We start from the raw sequence: 20,743 nt of genomic DNA, 5'->3' as shown, positions 1-20,743 counted from the left end.
CCCACTTCTCATTCTTCATCCACCATGTTCACTGTCGCTCGCTCCATTCGTGCATGCGCTTCTCGCTCAGGCAACTATGCCGTGCGTATCATGCTTAACTGGCTTCATAGCACTACTTACATTACTCTGCTTGACAGGGCATTCCACGGTCGTTAATCGCGAGGAATATGAACTCCAAAGTCAATGGTGCGCACTATATCCATTCCAACAGGCCTCTTTCATTGCTCATCATACTCCATTATAGGCCCAGTTGTTGGCATTGATCTAGGAACCACAAACTCGTGTGTATCGGTCATGGAAGGGAAATCGTCTCGGGTCATTGAGAACTCAGAAGGTGCACGGACGACACCTTCTGTTGTTGCTTTCACCAAGCATGGAGAGCGATTAGTCGGTCTACCAGCGAAGCGTCAGGCTGTTGTCAACTCGGCAAACACAGTCTTCGCCTTCAAACGTTTGATCGGTCGTCAGTTCAAGGACAAAGAAGTTCAGGACGACATGAAGCATTGGTGCGTCTTCCTATAAGAGAAGTAGAAGTGCAAGTTTCTCAATAATGCCCTCTTCCCGTAGGCCATTCCAAATCGTTGCTAAGGGTGATGGACGACCTGCAGTCGAAGTAGACAATGGTGGAAAGAAGCAGCAATTTGTGAGTTACAGCAGAATTGGCCATGAATGCGCGCCTAACTGTTGTTGTAGTCTTCGGAAGAGTTGTCTTCCATGGTTTTGACGAAGATGAGGGAAACAGCAGAACAATTCCTGAACAAAAAAGTCAAGTAAGTATTTTTGTGAAGGGTGTTCAATTTGTCTTACTGAATGTTGTCTAATCCTGTTTAGCCACGCTGTCATTACTGTTCCCGCTTACTTCAATGATGCTCAACGGCAGGCAACCAAGGATGCCGGGCAGATTGCTGGTTTGGATGTTCTTCGTGTCATCAACGAGCCTACTGCTGCTGCTCTTGCGTACGGTCTTGATCGCGTTGAGTCGTCAGTAATAGCCGTCTATGATCTCGGCGGTGGTACGTTCGATATTTCCATTCTGGAGATGCAGAAGGGTGTATTCGAAGTGAAGTCCACCAATGGTGACACGCACCTTGGTGGTGAAGACTTCGATATTGTCCTTGTCGATTATATCCTGAATGAGTTCAAAAAGGAGAGTGGGATCGACCTAAGTGGAGATCGTATGGCCATCCAGCGTATACGTGAAGCAGCTGAAAAGGCCAAGATTGAATTGTCGTCAACTTCGCAGACAGAGATCAACTTGCCTTTCATCACTGCCGACGCCTCAGGACCCAAACACATCAACTCCAAACTCATGCGTTCGCAATTCGAGTCCTTGGTTGCTCCCTTGATTCAGCGCACAGTTGACCCATGTAGGAAAGCCCTCAACGACGCAGGTGTTAAGGCCAACGAAATCAACGAGGTCATTTTGGTTGGTGGTATGACACGTATGCCTCGCGTATCGGAAACCGTCAAGAGCATTTTCGGCCGCGAGCCTAGCAAGGGTGTGAACCCTGATGAGGCTGTGGCTATCGGTGCTTCTATTCAGGGTGGTGTATTGGCCGGCAATGTTACGGATATTCTCCTACTCGACGTTACGCCTCTGTCGCTTGGTATGTCCGTTATGGTTAACCTCGGGAAATAGTGCTCACATAATTCACAGGTATCGAAACTCTCGGTGGCATCATGACCAAGCTTATTAGCCGTAATACCACAATCCCTACCAAGAAATCCCAGGTTTTCTCTACGGCTGCGGATGGTCAGACTGCTATCGAAGTTAAGATTTATCAAGGTGAACGTGAACTCGTTCGTGACAACAAGTTGTTGGGCAACTTCAACCTCGTTGGTATTCCCCCTGCCCCCAAGGGTGTGCCCCAAATCGAGATTACTTTCGACATTGACGCTGGTTTGTTACTTTCAATATATGTTGCCTCCAGCGTGGCTGATATAATATCTGATAGATGGTATTGTGAATGTATCAGCTAAGGACAAGGCAACTAACAAAGATCAGTCCATGACTATTGCATCCTCTTCTGGTCTTAGCGACAAGGACATTGAGAAGATGGTCTCTGACGCTGAGCAATATGCCGAGTCTGACAAGTCTCGCAAGACCCTAATTGAGGAAGCTAACAAGGCTGACTCCGTGTGCTCGGATACTGAAAAGGGTAAGTTCCATTTTCTAGCGTCTGGTTGGCTGTTGTCTCATATCCTATAATAGCCATGAACGAGTTCAAGGACCAACTCGATGCTACGGAGAAAGACAAGGTTACCAAGCTGGTCGGTGAGCTCCGTGAGTTGGCTGTTAAGGGACAAGCTGCGGATCCTTCGATCACTTCGGACGCCATCCGGGAAAAGATCAACGAGACACAGCAGGCATCATTGGGCCTTTTCCAGAAGGTATGTTCATGTTTGTGTCGTGTTACGTGTTCCTCGAGTTAAACTTTATTGTGCAATCAAGGTCTACGAGAAGAGGAACGCTGAGAACAACACCTCATCAGAAAGCACCGAGAACAAGGAGGAGAAGAAGGATTAATTGCGCTTTGTTCTCCCTTTTCTCTCTGTCTTGTCATTTCTTTGCATGCTCCCATCACGTTTCCTTACCCTTACTTGCATGGTCGCCACACGTTTTGCACCCCTCACGCCATAGATTTTTGCGAAAAGTACAGCTCACATACACATATATTCTATTATCTCCTGGTTTCACCTTGTCCTAGTCTGCCCCGCTTTTATTTGTTATACTTACGTATTCGTGGCATCCACCCCTCCCAACTCCGTAGCTCTCTTTTCATGCTGTGTACCTAATTCATAGGGATTTGATTACGAGTAATGTATCACACGCACAACAGGAACATATCGGGTGAGTGAGATAACGTTGTCCTCTTGAAGGAATATGTACGGTATTCTGGTCAAGCCTCTGCGTCAGTCACAGCGATGGTGGACAGTGGGCTTTCGTGTGTATGTTATTGGCGGTCATCTTATGCATAACAACGTAGAGGGTGAGTGATGTCCAGTTGCATTTGACAGTTCACTCGAGATATCACTGAGTTAGAAAACTTTTGGCGACATTGATTTGCAATTCGGTAACATAACGGTGGTGTTTTCAACTACGCACATATGTGGTGTGCACGGGCACGTTGCTGCTGGCTCCTGCCGCCGATTGTCAAGGAGTGAGTATATCAGGAAAAACCTTATGATCCCAACTCTCTTTATCGCGTCGTTGTAGGATGATAAGTGGTCCAGGTCTGGTAAAGACTAGGATGGGGCCAGTTAAGTATACCCGTGGCACACGTTCCAGGGGCTACAGATAGCCATTTCCTCCCTTGGATGGGCCGCAATCCGTCCTCGAGGACTTGACATATCTTTTATTGGATTATTCATACTGTCGGCTTATCCTTAAAGAAAACCCTAGTTCCATATCATTGCGTAGTTCGTGTGACCCGGCATTATGATGATTAATCCCCTAAGTTCTATCACGCCCGCCATTCCTGAACGTGTTGTGCCAGTGCCGAGAAGCACAATGAGGAAGCTGCTCAGAAATGGTCGACATGCCGATATGATCATCATCAATCAGCTCAGGAGATTTCTTCATTTGATCGCTGTTAGTCTAGTCTTGGTCATTTACCTCACAGACGCGTTCATTAATGATGGTGCATCCTCATTGTCATAGGGTACGGAGAAGTCACCTCGGAGCGAGGTCTTATACTGCATATGTAACGTGAGGAAATACCGTGCTGGCCGTATCTATCTCCTGTCTCTTCCGTCATTCTGGTATAAAAATGCGAAAAAAAGTCTCTACCAGCTATTCAAGCCCTCCAGCTTCCGAGCGAACTTTCCTCGCCTTGACAATGGCCCCAAAACTCTTCGCCAGCTCACAAGCAAAGTTAGATCAATACATACACTCATTCACAGTCTTCTGCCGAACTCAGGCCTTCGACTTAGACTCGCAGAGTTTCAACTTCGAGCGCACTCACAGGAGAGCTGAAAGCAATTGTCATGTCATTGAGAGCACTTCTGGTCCTGCCCAGACCAACACGGAGTTAGGAAGCGCGGTACTGACGGTACCCAAGCTTCATGTCGAGAGGAAGGACACGTATATCTGCAAAGGGGGTGTCGATGCCCGTCGCCTGCTGAGTCTCACTCGGCAGAGCTTGTACCTGTCAGCGAAGAACTTGGGCGGTACCGTATTGGTTGATGAAAGGTGAGCATTCGTATCGTTTTCATGCTCTGTGGACGACGTTGAACTAACGCGTATGTTGCGTTGTAGTTGGGATTGCAGGATTATTTACCCGAAATTGGAAGGGAAATCTCGGAAGCCAGATCAATACAAAGTGAAGGTACGCCACCATTGTTGTGCTCTGCATTTTTTTTTTCAGATACTGACTGTGACTTTGGCTCGTAGATTCATTACTTCGCGAGCGTTGCACGGTCACGGTGGCCTGATGCAAAGAAACCCGTCCGGCTCGAGGCAGTAAAAGGCGTCAGAGGTTTGATGACCGTACTGGATCGACAATGAAAGCATGGCAATGCTTAGACCACATCACTGGTCCTTCTCGTCTTTCATTATTTTTTTCCTTCAGGGTTTTAGGTTGGGTGTATCCATACGAGTGCGCCAGGGTCCATACCTGGAAAAGTACAGTACACGTTAGTCACGGGAGATTCATAATACGGGGAAAGAAACCAAAATTGTAACAGTAGAATAACTAGATTCAATGTATCATTACACACCATAGAGTCACAATTGTACAATATCACTTACGACACATCTACACAATAAACCAAAAGAAATCATCAACTTGATTACTGGAGTGTGCATTCTTTGAAAGCCGTGCAAAGCTGAGCGAATCGCGTTATGGATCTTGGGGCACTGAAACCGCAAATCGCTTGGTTCATTACGACGAAGAAGATTCAGCAATCCCACATAGCCAAACGTCATACCATCCCTTCCAGAGGATGCAAAGGCGAGTGTTCACCATGACCTTGGTATTTATTCCCAGACATCTTTACAATGACTCCTAGTATAGGGGAGTACGATATGCCAGGAGGTAAGCCAACAGACGAGTCTTCAAACACCAACGGGAAACGCGACTCTGTGGGCATTAGGGTTCATGAACCACCCAGATGCTTGCAGCACTCTCAGGGCCCTTCAAGCAGAGAAGAGATCGCTGAGCTAGTACGCGTAAGTCCCACAAAGTTGAGCAGCTTGTAACAGCGCTCGGATACCGAGGACGAAGTCATCACGTGCCTAAGTGTTTGAACTGCTCGGAACACAACATAAACTTCTGGTAATGCAAATAGCATTATCCTAGAGAAAGTGAGAACGCACTTAGTTGAGTTCCTATCAAAACAGCAGGAACAGCCCAGATATCAGGTGAATCTGGTACAACATCCGTTGCTGACGTGCGTTTCACATAGAAGGAGGTAAAGCGTTATCAATAGTTGGCGTTTGGTCGCCGGCTTTCCAAACACGAAGCACACACGAGGCCAGAAAGACGTTCCGCGTGCACCGTATCGCATGTCTGCGCAATACGCCGATTTGATTTGAGAAAGAAGTGAGGAAAGAATGCATATAGTGACATGAGATTGTGATTGTGGCTGTAGACCTAGAGTTCAAGCCAACGTTTTCGACAAGATACCATTTTCGAGCGAACGGGCACACCTGCAGTTCTGAAACTGCGCTCGGCGATTGAATCAACTTCACACGTTTCAAATAATAATCCTGCGGACCAGTCGAACTAGTTGAATTATCTGTTCTGGGAAAGATACTATCGACGAGATGATTACTTGAATGTTTATCTTGAGATCCATGAGAAGAACTGTATGCCAAACCACTAGAAATTAGCATTCGATAGCCAGTGAGATACGGCCCCTCTTAGAGAAAAGAGATCGGACAAGAGGGGGGAAGAACTGAAGCTCCAAGATGGACGGGGAACACGAACGGAGAGAATGATGATGGGCACAGACAAGTCACTGTGTGAATGAAAGGTGGCTGGAGAGGACACTGCAAACTGCCGGAGTCCAGCTGTGTTTGGTTCTCCGCGACCATTGCAGCGGCAGCCATTCGCAAAAGTCACTGTACGGACAAGTCGCGGTTCACTGGCAAGTGTCATGCATGACTTACTATTGCTTCGTATTCTCCTCTTGTCTTGTTCATGAACACTTCACTATACAATCTCATCACATTGTCGCACAGTAAAGGAAGGCTTCTGTCAGAGCACGGCTACAAGATGTGTAACTGCGACCGGACTGTAATTTCCAGACCAACCATCTGGCTTCGCAGATCTCCTGATATGCCTCAGTGGCTGCGGTCTGGTGGTTCCTGTATAGGTTTTTGTTGATCTTTGCGGGTGCCTTCCCTATACCGCATGTCCTGCCGCATGCACCAGTACAGGTGAATGTGCTGGAAACCGAAAGTCCTGGAATGGGCATTTGAATTGAAGCGGGGAAAGGCTCTTCCGAATCCGTCTTGGGTTCTCCGCATTTCATTCTTACCGTCTTTCAACCGCATTGCACGTCCTAGGTTCCACCTAGGTCCTACTCTGCCCAGACCGTTATCCCCCAATTACGAGGTGGTGAACAGTTGACTCCAAGTCCATTTTCAAAACCACCTACACCACGGCCTCCAGCAACAACGATCAAAATGTCATCCACTCCAAGGCTCGCCCCTCGTCCTATTAATCCGCGTCATGATCAACCAGCCAGTCTACACTCAGGGAAAATACCCGTGGAATGGAGCTACTATGTTAGTCATCGTCTTGAAATATCATCATCGTTGCTTACGTTCTGGTATCTGATGTTCGAAATTATGGATGTGCATCCATCGTACTGGTGTACACCAAAATATTGTATCTCCTTGTTCTTCCTGGGAATGCGCCATGCGACCTTACGCCATGCAGCATCAGCCCCACTCTATTTCTGAATTTTCCAACGGCAGCACGCCGTCTCTTGGAAACCAACTTCCATCTCTTTCCAGTACGCCCACCATGAACCAATCCATGGTCAATCTTGCACATAGTTTACGGACGAGTTCTCCTCACAAACGTTCCGAAGTTGATGCATCATCATCGACTCCATCAGCTGCAGTAGCGCCAGATAGGCGCAATTTGAAGATGAACGCTGGTGATTTTATGCCAGGCACACAATCTTCGAAAGTGACTGTCAAGAATCAGGACGGTAGTGTGTTGAAGCTAGAAACGTTGAAGAAGAGGAGTCTGGAGGAGGCCATAGAGAAGCTTGAAAGGGAGGCGAGAGACCAAGCTAAGCTTGAGAAGGAGGCTAGTGACTTTAGACCTTCTGAAAGCCAAGAAACGCTTAGGAGGTTCGAGGGTGATGGTACAAGTGAGGATGTTATCGCACCGCCTATGTCTGGCGATGGCGATACTACTCCCAAGAGACCCGGAAAGAAAGATCATTTGAGGATAGATACTTCCACACCACCGCCAACCACCGTCAGAGGACGACCCTACCCTCTTGATCTTGCTATTTCCAGGAAGGATACTTCAGGCCCTCGGCCTTCAGTATTTTCGGCTGCCAACTTCATTGAAGATCTTGACCAAATCAAGTACCCCGATGGTATCAAATTTCCGAAAGTAGAGGATGGTAAATTCAGGTGAAAACAGATCACGTCTGATTAATAAAGTATTTCTTGACACACAATTATACTTTCAGATATGATCGCGATTTCCTCCTACAATTCATGACCGTATGCAAAGAGAAACCAGATATGCCATCTCTCGAGACTATGGGTCTCGAGCCTGTTGATGAAACCTCATTCGAGATGACTCCTCGCGATCCTAGGCGTCAGCAGCCTCCTCCAGGCTCCGTGGCTCTCGCTGATTCGATTCACCAGAGCTCCGTTGACCTTGGCACTAGTTCGAGAAACAAGCCTCTAATCAGCCGTCAATCTTCACCTTCAATCAATATCACCACGCCTAGTAACAAACATATAAATGAGAAGAAATTCAGCGCCCCTCCTGGCGCTGGGTCCCTAGGTTTACAGATTGATAATCTATTCACAAACGGGTTCCAGAGTGGACTCGGGGGACAGCAAGTAGGCGGTGGTTCTACACGAAAGAAGAGGGGTAAGAAGAGGAATCCGATCAACATGGAGATACCACAGGCACTACCCGAATCTCAGGTAACTCTACAAAAGCCCGGCACGTCAACTTTGGTCGCTGCCCCGATCAAACCAGCGGTCCTTCTCGAAATATCTGCGTATAGCTGGGGTGCTACAAACAAGGCGCGCAAGGCTCGGTTAGGTATGGGCTTGTTCGACAGTGGATGCAGAAGCGTGAGGGCCCTATTAAACAAGCTAACGCTTGATAACTTCGAGGCGATTTCGAATCAGATCGTCGCAAAGGCCAACGGGAACGAGCTGGAGGATGGACGTACCCTAGTTCAGATCATCCGTCTTATTTTTGAACAGGTTGTTCGCTCGACCAAGCGGTGCAATATGTATGCGCGCCTTTGTCAAAAGTTGATCGAACAGATTAGCTTGGAGGTGCAGGACGAGTCCACTGAGGACGGCAAGGGGAAGCCCTTTGCTGGTAGTCGTCTGTTCAAGAAATTATTGCTTATTCATTGTTGGGAGTATTTTGAGCAGATAGACGACGCGAGTAAGATGGAGATTATGGTGAAGAATAAAAAAGGTAAAACGGCCAAGGCAGTACAGGAGAATAAAAGTGGTGGGAGTGAAAGAGAGTTCAGCTTTGATGATGCCCGAAAGGGAAAATGTCAGGACCTAGCTTTCATCGAATTCATCGGTGAGCTGTTCAAGCTCCAGATGCTTGGGGAGCGGATTATGCACGATTGCGTAAAGAGGCTGTTAGGGAACATGGAGAACCCCGAAGAAGAAGAAATCGAGAGATTGTGCAAACTTCTCAATACGGCTGGCCAAAGCATGGATACATCTAAAGCATGCGCACACCTAGATGTGTACTTTGCGAGATTAAAGGAGCTTAGGAAAAGTCCGGATGCCAACGCACGCACGCAATTCATGATCCAGGTCAGCAGCATTTAGTTTCCATGACACTTTACGGCCAAATGACAAGTGCTCCTCCTAGGACCTCGTTGAATTACGAGAGCGTAAATGGGTAACTCGCGACGCTCTAGCTGCTCCAGTGGCAGCTCTTGCGGTTCGAGGGCGGGTGAGTCACTCGCTAAGTTATGCCTTAGCATTACCCCCTGACCGTACTTTCTATCAGACTGCAAAGAAGAAAGCTCCAGAAAAGGGCTCGTATCGAGCTCAACTGGACGCGTCTTCGGGCGGTTCATGCAGAAGTGAAAGTGACACTAAAACGGGCCCTGAATTGGGGACTGCAGGTAGCCTGGGTCCCTCGAGACCATCCGGGAAAGCGAACGATCTATCCTACTTTGGTAGGATCAACAAAGCCATGCCAGGGACGTTCGGGCCTAGTAGTATATTCGCTGGCAAGAAAGAGCTTGGACGGCGTGGGTCACTGTCGCAGACGAACTCTAGTTCAAATATGTTTGCGATACTGAGCCAGAACCCGGAATCTGCAGCCGAAGCAGCCGCTGTGAAACCTAGTCGACCACCGAGCCGCGAGACCAACGTGGAGGTTAACCGGTCTGGTTTAACAGAGCAACCTATTAAAAGGAAGAAGTTACAGCTGCTCCCTCGGTCGAAGGCTACAGTCAAAGAGTCTTCACCTGCAGTCATAAATGGAGACAATCACTACGAAAACATTGTAGGTGATGGTTCCTCGATGACGGAGAAAGAATCACAGAAGAAAATAGACGAGGATGTGAAGGAGTTCTTTGGTGTCAGGAATCTAGAAGAAGCTGAGGTTTACTTCACGAATCTTCCAGCCGAGCATAGGTTCAGGCTGGTCGACAAGTTGGTAGCATCAGCGTTGGAGAGAAAGGAGGCCGATGCACGATTGGTAGGGGAGTTCTTTGCGCAAGCATCGGACAAGGGAGCGTGTGATGCGAGTGCTTTCGAGGACGGTTTCACACCGATGGCTGAGTTCTTGGACGATATTGCCATTGATGCGCCCAAGGCTTTCGAATACATGGCGATAATGTTACGCGGAGCAGGCATGGACAAAGATGAGGAGAGACTGGGTAGAATTGTAAGCAAATCAATGGACAGCGATAAACTTCTCGGGCTGGTGACACTGTGAAGTCACCTCAGCTACCTTACTCCCTTCTGAGCCTTTGATTCCCCGTATACCTTATTTCTGGACATCGAGAGTTGTAGTTCATGAGACCTAATATATCAGTGAAGTGGAGGAAATTCTTTTGCATGGTCCTCTACAACTTAGCAATCATCGAACAAAGCTAGAAAATATATAATTGCCTGCGAAGGCGGGAAACGCAATTCGGAAGGCCAGCCTGAAGCTAGTGGCATCCTTTTTCCTCCTGTTGACTAGCAAGTGTATATGAAAGCTGGCTGGAAAGGTTGTGCAAACGATCCAACTCAGCCCAAAGAGACACTACTTTAATCTCCGCGACCACTATCCAAACTCAGACTTACACCGAAAGTCAGGCGAACGGTCGTCTTTTGTCCTGTTCACAAAAAATCCATATCTCAATAATCTCATAGAATCTCATTGCATTATCGTTCGGCAAAGGAACACATTGAATAAACTATGGCATAAAATCGTATCAACTCAGGCCAATGTCTATGTCTGCGTTTCTCCGATCTCATGATATGGTTATTGTAAAGATTTTCAACGGTCTTTATGAGGCGTCTTCAGCTTGCCTTGCGACCCGTCCGTATATATCCGTATATGACAATATACGTGGAAAGGCCCGGAGATTTGAATTTGAAGCTGGGAATTCTGAAGTAGCGGCGGTCTTCCATTCTTTCATTCACAAGTCCTCACGAATAACTGTTACTTTGTGCGCAAATAGTACAGGCCATCACAAACTGTCCAGACCGTCATTCTGGAGCTGCTCTTTTGTAGAAAGCTTGGCTTATGATCCGATTCTCACAATCGCCATTTGTTCGTAACTTGGGTCCCGATCCTATCCATCCACATCGAGGTCAGCCAGTGGGGTTACCTTTGGGGGATACACTCGTGTTATGGAATCATAATGTTAGTGATCGCCCTTAGATTGTTTTCCCTCCATATTTTCTGATTTGTGACATTTGGGAAATGTCTTTAAATGCCGGCGAACCGAATCGCTGCTCCTCCTTATCCTTCCCGGGAACACACGATGCCTCACCTCCTGTAGCATCAACCTCATTCTACTCCTGAACCTCTCCACGGCATACCACCGTCGCCTCGGGTCCAATCTTTAACCGTTCCTGGCGTACCCATCGTGGATCGAGTGCCCAGTCCTGCATGTAGTACGCATCCGACTTCCGTGTACCTGCCCTCCAGCAGCGTGGATGTAGCATCATTGATACCATCAACTGTAATAGCCCCTCACGAGTATAATTTGATCACGAAGGCTAGTGTGGATGTGCCTAGCCCGCATTCATTAGAGGCGATCACCGAGATCCAGGACGGTACGGAGCTCAATCTGGAGGCATCAGACAAGCATAGCTTAGCACTACTCCGTTCACCTGGCGAAGTTGCAGGTCGAAGATCCCTCAGTGTAGAGCGTGATGGGTTCAAGATGATGCTTCTCGAGGGGAAGAATGAAGAGTACCAGTTGAGACAGGAGGAGGAAGAAGGGGGAAGAAAGGAGGATGAGAAGCAGGTTGAGGGTGACAACGAGGGGCGGAAATTGGTGCAAACAGATGCTCAGTTAAAAAAAGAGGAATTCAAGAACATGACCGGATCTCCACAACGTCTAACAATATCCAGTGAGTTCGAGGAGGGCGATACAATGGAAGTGTACCAGAATTCTGTCGGGCTTCGCATTGCTTTTGGAGGCAAATCTGCAGTTAGTAGTCCATTTCTGTCCATGGACAAGCTCCCTATATCTAGCAGGGCCGCAAGCGAAGAGCGGAATGTGCTTTTATCCGGCGGTCGTTTGACTTCAGCCGGAACCGACTCTGTGCATTCAGAAATCAGGTGTCTGTACACGCCGCAGCCCCAAGCCCAATATGATGAACATAATAAGTTGGCAGAGACGCAGATGAGCGATGTGGAGAAAGAAGAACGTCTGGGTCAGGTTGTATCGCATGACACTCCAAAAGTTGGCTTGCCGGTTCTCAGTGCTGTTTCTCTTGAAGCAGTTGCTCCTCTCAGAAAGTCTGCCAATCGTTGGGTTCGATCTCGCAAGGCGCAAATAGACACGGATTCGTCTTACATCGTCGACCGCAAAGTCAGAGCTCTTCTAAACAAGCTAACTATGACGAATTTTGAGTCCATCACAGATCAAATCATTGCATGGGCCAATAAGAGCGGGAAGGAAAAAGACGGACGAACGCTCATCCAAGTCATTCGACTTGTTTTCGAGAAAGCCACCAATGAGGCTATGTGGAGTGAAGTGTATGCTCGTCTTTGCAAGAAGATGATGGAACAAATCAGTCCCAAAGTGCAAGACGATGGCATCAAGGATGTTGAAGGGAATCCTATTGCGGGTGGTCAGCTTTTTAGGAGATACTTGCTTAACCGTTGCCAAGAAGATTTTGAACATGGATGGGGAGTAAAGAAGACAACCACTCTAGCTGCCGAGACTATCGAAAAAGATGAGAAAAGAGTTTCATCCGATGAGTTCTATGTCACTCAACAGGCTAGGCAGCGGGGCCTCGGTCTCGTCAAATTCATTGGCGAGCTATTCAAGTTGCATATGTTAGGTGAGCGGGTCATGCACGAGTGTGTCAAGAGGCTCCTTGTTAACGTGGAGAATCCTGAGGAGGAGGACATTGAGAGCTTGTGCATGTTACTCAGTACGGTTGGTGAAATCTTGGATACTCCCAAAGCACGCGCACACATGGATGTATACTTCACGCGGATGAAGAACATCGATAAAAGTGGAAATGTTAGTCTGCGTATACAGTTTACGCTTCAGGTCAGTAACTTTTGCTTATGCTCCTGCACCTTAATCGAATATCACACATTTCCACAGGATATTATCCAATTACGCGAACGTAAATGGGTAGGTAGAAAACCTGTGGCTGCCCCAATGACGCCCACTGCGATTCATGAAACGGTGAGTAATATCTTTATGGCGTACTTGTAGTTGCCCCTGATCTATGCCTTTGTCAGATACCAAAGAGAAAGCTGCCCAGAAGAAGCGGTTTCACAACCAAATGAGTACGTGTTGTGCAGGCGAGTATACATATGAGGGCTGAAGCAGGTCTTGATAGATGAAGAGCAGGAAGGAAATCAATAAAGATACGTGCCTAGTAGGCCGCCATCTGACATATGGGATCTGTGGTCCAGGTCTATTCGAGAATAGGTTTGTCGCCACGATCGAAATTTTGGATGTATCGACATGGTCATGGTGTGGTCAATGGATGGCCGAGAGAGTCCGAGAAAATCGAGAGCTGGTGCAAAGTTCCTCGGGGCGTTGTTTATAAATCCTAAGTCTGTTAGATTCGTTGCTACTGTTTTGCATTTCTCAGTGGACCTCCTCTTGTATTTCGCGTATACTTCCTCATGATGTCAGCATATAATAAGATTGAAAAAATCTGCCGCTTCTCTTTCGTCAGCAATGGGGTGTATGAATCACTGTCCACGCTGGGGCGCGCACATACACAAAACCGCCCCGAGACAGTCATTTAGCGTCGAAATATTTATATTACTCAACTGCGAGGGACCGTAGTTAACCAGTCGCGTAATAGACCTGAAGATAGGTCAGGCGAATAACAGCGACAAACTTGGATTGCAAGCAAAAATGTAACGTAGGCATCAACCATAGCGTTACGAGGGATTCAAGTTAAAAGTTAATGAGATGCTAAAACTGCACAGTTAATAATCGCAACAGTGACTTGACTGAACCTAAACACCTGCCTTATTAGGTAGTGCCTCGTAAGCTCTGGCAACTCAACCAAAACCAAAATCCACAAGGAACAGTAGTTTTCCATATTTGAAGTTAAAAGGCATTAGGGAGAACATTATTATGTGTTATAAGTGGGATTTCTACAAGCCAGCCATTCATCACCCTCAAAGATGCGCCATTCGCCATCCATCTACAGACCTTTGCCCTCACACCATTCCACCAATAGTTTAAAGATTGACGTTAATGGGGTTGCAATCAACACCGAGACCATCTAGCAACAGCGCATGAGATCAAAATCAATATTGCATGTGGAAGACGACTTACTTGTATAGACGTTCGTGCAGCAGGTGGGGTTAGCGGAGCTAGAAAGAGGGAATTATCGTCAGAGATGTACACCCATGTACCATGAAAAATATAGCTAACCAAGTAGAGCCGCTGCCAACACCAATAGCAGTAATAGGGTTGCAGTCGAGACCGACGGGGATGTTGGCGCCAATGCCACTCAGACCGATTTGTTGAATGAGGCCAGCAGCTTGGCTGTTGCTAGCGGTGGTCAAGGTGTTGCAGCACTGGACGGGACCCGTGTTGCATTGGTGGGTGACAGAACGAGCGGTAGCAACGGCAGCGAGAGCGGTGAAAACGAAAGCAGCTTTGGCGAACATGTTTTCTGAGTGACTGGAAGGTGTTGTTTTAGCTGATGAAGGTAATGAAGGTACTTTGGCTAAGGAAAAGAAAGATAGAATGGGCTTGCCTTTATACATCTTCGAGCCAGCCTGAGAAAAACACTGGACTGGCATCATGTCGTGTTTTCGAGTCCGCTGCATCAGTAAAACTTGACTAGAAGGCAGCTTGTGAAGCTCTCCGAAGCGACGATTCCCCGCCTTCACTGAGACATAACGTACAGGTGCAGAATAATGTACCATTTTGTTCACCTGGGCATTAGGATCATTTGGTCAGTACTTAGTTGTGGGACTTGTAATCATTCACTGTTCACCCACCAGGATAGTATAACATAGACCAGTTGTGTTCTTACAATTTACGTCTTCGTCGGTCCTGAAAGGATGGACCTCACCTTTTCTGCCGGCCATCGCATCGTTGACAGGTCATGCTAGCGGTTTCAAACTCATAAAACTAAAGAAGAGTAAGATTCCCTCGATGTTCAGCCACGGTAGCGAAATGAGTATGATGGTCGCGGCTACGGAAACTTGAAGAGGCGAAATGGCAGTTACCGAGCTTGCCGAAGGCTCGGGAACTGGGTGGGTGTATTTACCTATGTTTACTAACAGTCGCCAATCCACATGACTCCGCGAACGTTATACTAGTAATTGACTGGAACACTCAACATGAACGTGCATGAACGTTCAAAAAATTACTGCTCACTATGACTATGGGCTACCAAAGGAACATCGTCTCTATATTACACATGGTAAGTCATCAGGAAGAAGTGTCATATCACTCGTGAGCGGTCAAATATGGTAACGTTCACGGATGTACAACTTCCATTCCAGGTCTGTCTTGTTCACAATGCATTCAGATTTTCATATCTCATCACGCTACTGTCCTACATAGAAATTGGAGTAACCCAATAATAACACCTGGGTTTGCCACTTGACGCCGCAAATATCCTGGTCTGCCTCGTGTTTCTCGAAGTAGTAAAAAGCTGTTCAAGATTCACTGGCAGCAGAGTGCGTCCCCTAGCCTCATGTCCTGCAATCAGAAGTTGCAATCAGAAGTTCGAAAGCGCCGGAATGGTTATTTAAACTAAGAAGAAAGAGATGCCCTCCTATGCTGGTTTTACGCCTTATTGTTCATCATACCATTTTACGCAAGCTGCCCATTGAATCAGCGCCCCAAGTCACAACTCTCCCGTTGATTTCTCTTCATCATTGTTACTGGCAGGCTACTTTGTGTCATACCATTTACAGCAAATCCCAGCTCTTCATAAATCACTTGTTGTATCGAGTACGTCGCTTTGATTCACACCCTTTCTCTTTCATATAATAAAATCATAGAGCCCAATCTTACGTCAACACGATACCTCTCGCAGTGCTGATAATGAGTGAATCGCAAACATGTCTCCCGTCATCACGCTCGCAATATTTTTCAAACGATGCAATATCACCGATAAGCGATGCACTAGTAGACCAAATTGTGAGCATAACAGATAGGCTTGGTATGGCCGGGGAGGGTTCTGAATCAGTAATACAAGGTGTGTTCCAGTTTCTGGTTAAAAGATTCCTGCTCATGCTACTCATTTACATGAAGATCAGCAATCAGATTTACCTCAGGGCAACATGTCCACTGACGTCGAACGCCGACCTGCTCCCCTAGGTCTTACCTGCTCAAAAAAATGTATCACTCCTCTTCCTTCTGCAATCGCCGCTGCTCGCATCATCAAAGATATTGGCCAGATTCAATACCCGGATGGTATCAAGAGTCCCAAGGTGGAGCTCAATGTTGGTGCAAAGGATGGCAAATTCAGGTAAACTGATCCATCCCAATTTTAGTTCTTTGGTTCACATTTCGTTGCCTCTCAAGGTACGATCGGGACTTCCTCTTGCAGTTCATGTCTCTATGTCAGGAGAAGCCAGACATGCTTCCACCTCTTGATGCAATTGGTATCGAGCCCCTTGATCAAGCCTCATTCGCTATGGCTCGCGGCGGTTCAGGACGTCACCGACAAGCTTCGAGTGCTATGACTCCTGGTGGATCTATGCGCCAGAGCGCTGTTGGCCTTGGTATTGGCTTTGGTGGTAAACCTGCAGCTGGTGGTTCGTTCCCTTCGATGGGCAAGTTCGCCACACGTAGAAGTAGGCTCACTAGTGAAGAGCGATTTGCAATGGCTTCGGGCGCTCGCTCCGTTTCTGTCGGCAGTGGGCCTGCTGGGTTGCAGTTTCATCCTCCTATGACTCGATCGCTAAGTCAAGGTGGACCCGGGCATCCTGTTGGTAGCAATCGCACTCGCAGTAAACGGGGAGAAGAGAGAAACGACGCGAGCAAGGTCCCAGGACACCAGGGTCAGGGCCAGGAATACGGTACGCCTATGCTTGGTTCGGGCTTGAGTGGCCTTCCCCTCGAACCTGTTGCACCTTTGGAATTGTCTGCCAATCGCTGGGTTGCTGGAAGCATATCACGCAAGCCTCAGGTTGACGTGGACTCCCCTGAAATTGTTGACCATAAAGTGAAGGCACTTCTCAACAAACTGACCATGCAAAAGTTTCAGCCAATCTCGGATCAATTAATTGCGTTGGTTAACACTAGTGAAAAGGAACGGGGTGCGCGCACGCTTATTCGAGTTATTCAGCTCGTTGTCGAGAGAGCGGTTGACGAGGTTATGTGGAGCGAGATGTATGCTCGTCTATGTAGGAAGATAATGAAGCAAATCAGCCCCAAGGTACAAGACGACGGGACCCAGAATGCTGATGGAAAGCCTATCGCTGGTGGTCAACTGTTCAGGAATTATCTGCTCAACCGCTGTCAAGAGGATTTCGAGCGTGGATGGGTTGCGAAGGAGGCGACTGCTGCAGCCGCTGTAGCTAAGGCAAGCGAGGACAAGGCTGCCAAGGCAGCTGACGACAAGAGCGGTGCCGGCGGTGAAGAGAGCGAGCTAAATTTGGAAGACCATTATGCAGCTCAGAAGGCGAAACGTCAAGGTCTCATCAAGTTCATCGGAGAGCTCTTGAAGCTGCAAATATTGACAGGGCGGATCATGCACGAGTGTGTCAAGAAGCTTCTCGGCAATGTCAAAAACCCTGAGGAGGAAGAGATTGAGAGCTTGTGCCAGCTTTTCGCTACTGCTGGTCAAATTCTGGACACTCCCAAGGCACGCGCGCATATGGATGTTTACTTCACCCGAATGAAAGTACTCGGTAAGAGTGCTAATGTCAGTTCACGTATGCAATTCATGCTTCAGGTCAGTCACTTTCTCTATATTTTATGACATTCTTACTGAGTAACGCATTCATGTAGGACATGGTTGAATTACGTGAGCGTAAGTGGATAAGTCGTAATGCTGTGGCTGCACCAATGACGCTCGCTGCAGTTCACGAAGCTGTGAGTCATTATCAAAGTTATATTTGTGGACGCCCCTGATTAATAATTCCTATTAGGCTGCCAAAGAGAAGGCGGCTCAGGAGAAAGAGTTGTATCAGCGCCAAATGAGCATGTCTCGTGGTGGGTCACGGAGAGGTGGCGAGCGCGGAGGTGATGCTCAAGTTGGCCCTGATGGATGGGCAGTGGCAGTTGGATCTGGTCCTCCAATACCCCCACCCAAAGCTGGTGATCTGTCGAACTTCGGAAAGATCCAGAAGGCAACACCTGTGACGTTTGGACCTAGCAGTATGTTCGTTGGTGGCAAGAAAGAGCAGAGCTTGAAGCGCGAGGCGTTATCACGGACAAATTCTAGTTCGAATACGTTCTCTATGCTGAGCCAGATCCCAGAACTTGCTGCCGAAGCCGCCGCCGTGAAGTCTTCTCGACCGCCAAGTCGCAAGGCAAGCATGGATTTCAATCAGACTGGTTTACCAGAACAGCCTCTCCAGAGAAAGAAGTTGCAGCTGCTCCCGCGGTCGAAGCCTACTGAAGAGTCGACACCTGCAGTTACCGAAGGAGTATCGGAAGACGAGCCCGCTGAGAGTGTTACAGCGGACGTTCACTCGATGACAGAAGCCGAAGCACAGAAGAAAATAAATGAGGATGTTAAGGAGTTCTTTGGTGTCAGGAATCTAGAAGAAGCTGAGGTTTACTTCACGAATCTTCCAGCCGGAGCATAGGTTCAGGCTGGTCGACAAGTTGGTAGCATCAGCGTTGGAGAGAAAGGAGGCCGATGCACGATTGGTAGGGGAGTTCTTTGCGCAAGCATCGGACAAGGGAGCGTGTGATGCGAGTGCTTTCGAGGACGGTTTCACACCGATGGCTGAGTTCTTGGACGATATTGCCATTGATGCACCCAAGGCTTTCGAATACATGGCGATAATGCTACGCGGAGCAGGCATGGACAAAGATGAGGAGAGACTAAGGAGGATTGCAGGCAAGTCAATGGACAGTGACAAGCTGCTCAAGTTGGTGTCATCGTAGATTATCGTCGGTTCCTTCGCTGCGCATCCTCATTTTTTTTGTATCTTACATTGGTTTTCGTTTCGGTTTGGTCCTTTCTCTCTCTCACTATTTGCATTCTCTCATTCTCTTTTTCATCATTATTCGCCATCCATGTTCTGCACTAATGTCTGCACACACGACTGCAGAGCCTCCCTCCCACATTTTCCACATTGTTTTACCGCTCTCATTCAGTACGCTAGGTACATTGTGAGCAATATACTCCAGCAGACAACTCATTTGGCACACAGCCATTAGCTTCTTCCAGACAAAAGAGTGTCTATAAAAGACCTCGGCTCAGAGCCCAATAAGGCAAGGTATGCTCCAGTTGCCAGTCCACGGATTGTTGCTCATACTATTCATCGACATCAAGAGCTGGTCACGGAAAATAGGCAAAGGAAGGAGCAAGAGGATTGGAAGCGAAAGGAGGAGGATGAGCGTAGGAAAGCAGGGAGAGCCTGAGGGGGTTTGCTCGCTTCTCACTACCAGTATAAGGCAAGTATTTTGGTTCTAAGTTTTCGCAGGTAATTGGATATGATTCGACAAGAACACCAATAAAAACAATTAAGGTAGCAAGGATATCTTGCAGTTGCAGTCACTAGGGCGGTTACTTTTACTCTGTAATAATGAAAGTTGGATGGCGACGGCAACGATTCAGCCCAAGGCAAGAAGCAGATGTTTCATACTCCGCGACATTTGCCGTTTGCCCTGGCACAGACCATTGCGTTTTCTCTTTCTTCACCGAAATAATCATGGGCTCAGAACTCAACGTCTATTCGCCTTTATTGTCGATCTCTCAGAAAACCTGGATAAAGAAAACAATGCATTGGACCATATGAAGCAAGGTCAAGCTCACTTTTTGGTTTCGCAGATCTACAGATTTGGTTTTGCCTGGTTGTTACCGTAAATGCTTGTTCAAGACCCATCAAGTGCCTCCCCCATGCCGCATGTTGCCACCCGTTGCTGTATGTAAATGTGCAGGAACTCCACAACGCGTGCAAGGTGCGTTGGACATGAAGCGAGGAAACACATCTCTCATCCTGACTTCTTTGTTACCATCCTGCCACCACACTATTCATTGTCAGTACACCACATACCGTCCAGGCCACCACACCTCAGCTCCCAACAGGCGGAAAGCTCGAACTATCACTGTCCCAAACACATAGTTAATCTCTGCTTGTTCTTTGCCCACACGCAACACATTCCAGGTCATCGTATCCGAACTCGTGAGTGGTTTTCTAATGCGAACCAGCTTTGGCTAGTTAAATGTCATATATAGAACCTTAAAGACGTACTTGGAGCACTTGCAAACCATACATCCCAAGGAGCATAGGATGAAAAAATCATCACCTGCTTCCATATCAAAGAACTCGGCACTCTCAGCATGGGCAAAAGGCCCGCCGCAAAAGGCCGCTCCAAACAATACCACATCACCAACAAGCATGACGACCCACTCCCGTAGACCATGTAACTTCGCTCAGGGCGTGAATATAGAAGAAGGCGTAAGTGTGCCTCAGGGTCATGTTGGCTCCCAAAGACAAGGTGTGTGCGTTTCTAATTTCTTATAGCACTGTTGACGTTATCTCTCTTCATAAGGATCCGCAGTTACGTTTGGTTCAATAAATGACGCGTCTGCTCCAGTCAGGTCCTCTCCCAGCGCTACACTTACCATTAACAGCGAAAGCATGGATTCATTCACATCCGCACCAATTTCTCCCATCCCTTCGGCCACCGCAGTGCCGTTTGCTACAAAGCCAGCTACAGTCAAGATTGACTTACAGGCGCTTTTCCAGAG

The 20,743-nt window shown here is 47.6% G+C and overlaps 6 protein-coding genes across 6 annotated transcripts; 5 read left to right on the top strand and 1 right to left on the bottom strand.

Annotated features, from left to right (window-relative positions):
• Positions 1 to 143: 143 nt before the first annotated feature.
• On the top strand, positions 144 to 2,843 carry SERLADRAFT_463424 (uncharacterized protein; the record flags this gene model as incomplete). Its single annotated transcript, XM_007316507.1, has 9 exons — positions 144 to 186; positions 245 to 506; positions 568 to 643; positions 694 to 770; positions 832 to 1,607; positions 1,658 to 1,900; positions 1,956 to 2,159; positions 2,213 to 2,391; positions 2,453 to 2,843. 9 exons carry the CDS (start codon positions 168 to 170, stop codon positions 2,525 to 2,527), a joined length of 1,911 nt encoding a protein of 636 aa, XP_007316569.1.
• A 996-nt stretch (positions 2,844 to 3,839) lies between these two features.
• Positions 3,840 to 4,507, top strand: SERLADRAFT_407196 (uncharacterized protein; the record flags this gene model as incomplete). The annotated part of the gene is made up of 3 exons (XM_007316506.1): positions 3,840 to 4,192; positions 4,271 to 4,328; positions 4,394 to 4,507. The coding sequence occupies 3 exons, from the start codon at positions 3,840 to 3,842 to the stop codon at positions 4,505 to 4,507; spliced, it is 525 nt and encodes a 174-aa protein (XP_007316568.1).
• A 269-nt stretch (positions 4,508 to 4,776) lies between these two features.
• SERLADRAFT_463423 (uncharacterized protein) lies at positions 4,777 to 5,237 on the top strand (the record flags this gene model as incomplete). The annotated part of the gene is made up of 1 exon (XM_007316505.1): positions 4,777 to 5,237. One exon carries the CDS (start codon positions 5,000 to 5,002, stop codon positions 5,198 to 5,200), a length of 201 nt encoding a protein of 66 aa, XP_007316567.1.
• Positions 5,238 to 6,866: 1,629 nt separating this feature from the next.
• On the top strand, positions 6,867 to 13,166 carry SERLADRAFT_436211 (uncharacterized protein; the record flags this gene model as incomplete). Its single annotated transcript, XM_007316504.1, has 7 exons — positions 6,867 to 7,600; positions 7,660 to 8,995; positions 9,054 to 9,137; positions 9,195 to 10,082; positions 11,191 to 12,921; positions 12,979 to 13,062; positions 13,119 to 13,166. 7 exons carry the CDS (start codon positions 6,867 to 6,869, stop codon positions 13,164 to 13,166), a joined length of 4,905 nt encoding a protein of 1,634 aa, XP_007316566.1.
• A 915-nt stretch (positions 13,167 to 14,081) lies between these two features.
• On the bottom strand, positions 14,082 to 14,516 carry slh5 (hydrophobin; the record flags this gene model as incomplete). The annotated part of the gene is made up of 3 exons (XM_007316503.1): positions 14,082 to 14,125; positions 14,179 to 14,216; positions 14,278 to 14,516. The coding sequence occupies 3 exons, from the start codon at positions 14,514 to 14,516 to the stop codon at positions 14,082 to 14,084; spliced, it is 321 nt and encodes a 106-aa protein (XP_007316565.1).
• A 2,711-nt stretch (positions 14,517 to 17,227) lies between these two features.
• On the top strand, positions 17,228 to 19,185 carry SERLADRAFT_463412 (uncharacterized protein; the record flags this gene model as incomplete). The annotated part of the gene is made up of 4 exons (XM_007316502.1): positions 17,228 to 17,767; positions 17,824 to 17,907; positions 17,964 to 18,593; positions 18,616 to 19,185. The coding sequence occupies 4 exons, from the start codon at positions 17,228 to 17,230 to the stop codon at positions 18,928 to 18,930; spliced, it is 1,569 nt and encodes a 522-aa protein (XP_007316564.1).
• Between the last annotated feature and the right edge of the window lie 1,558 nt (positions 19,186 to 20,743).

This window comes from Serpula lacrymans (genome assembly GCF_000218685.1).
Source record: "Serpula lacrymans var. lacrymans S7.9 unplaced genomic scaffold SERLAscaffold_5, whole genome shotgun sequence".
In the NCBI taxonomy this organism is placed as follows: Eukaryota; Fungi; Basidiomycota; class Agaricomycetes; order Boletales; family Serpulaceae; genus Serpula; species Serpula lacrymans.
This window is presented reverse-complemented; position numbering and strand designations above follow the sequence as displayed.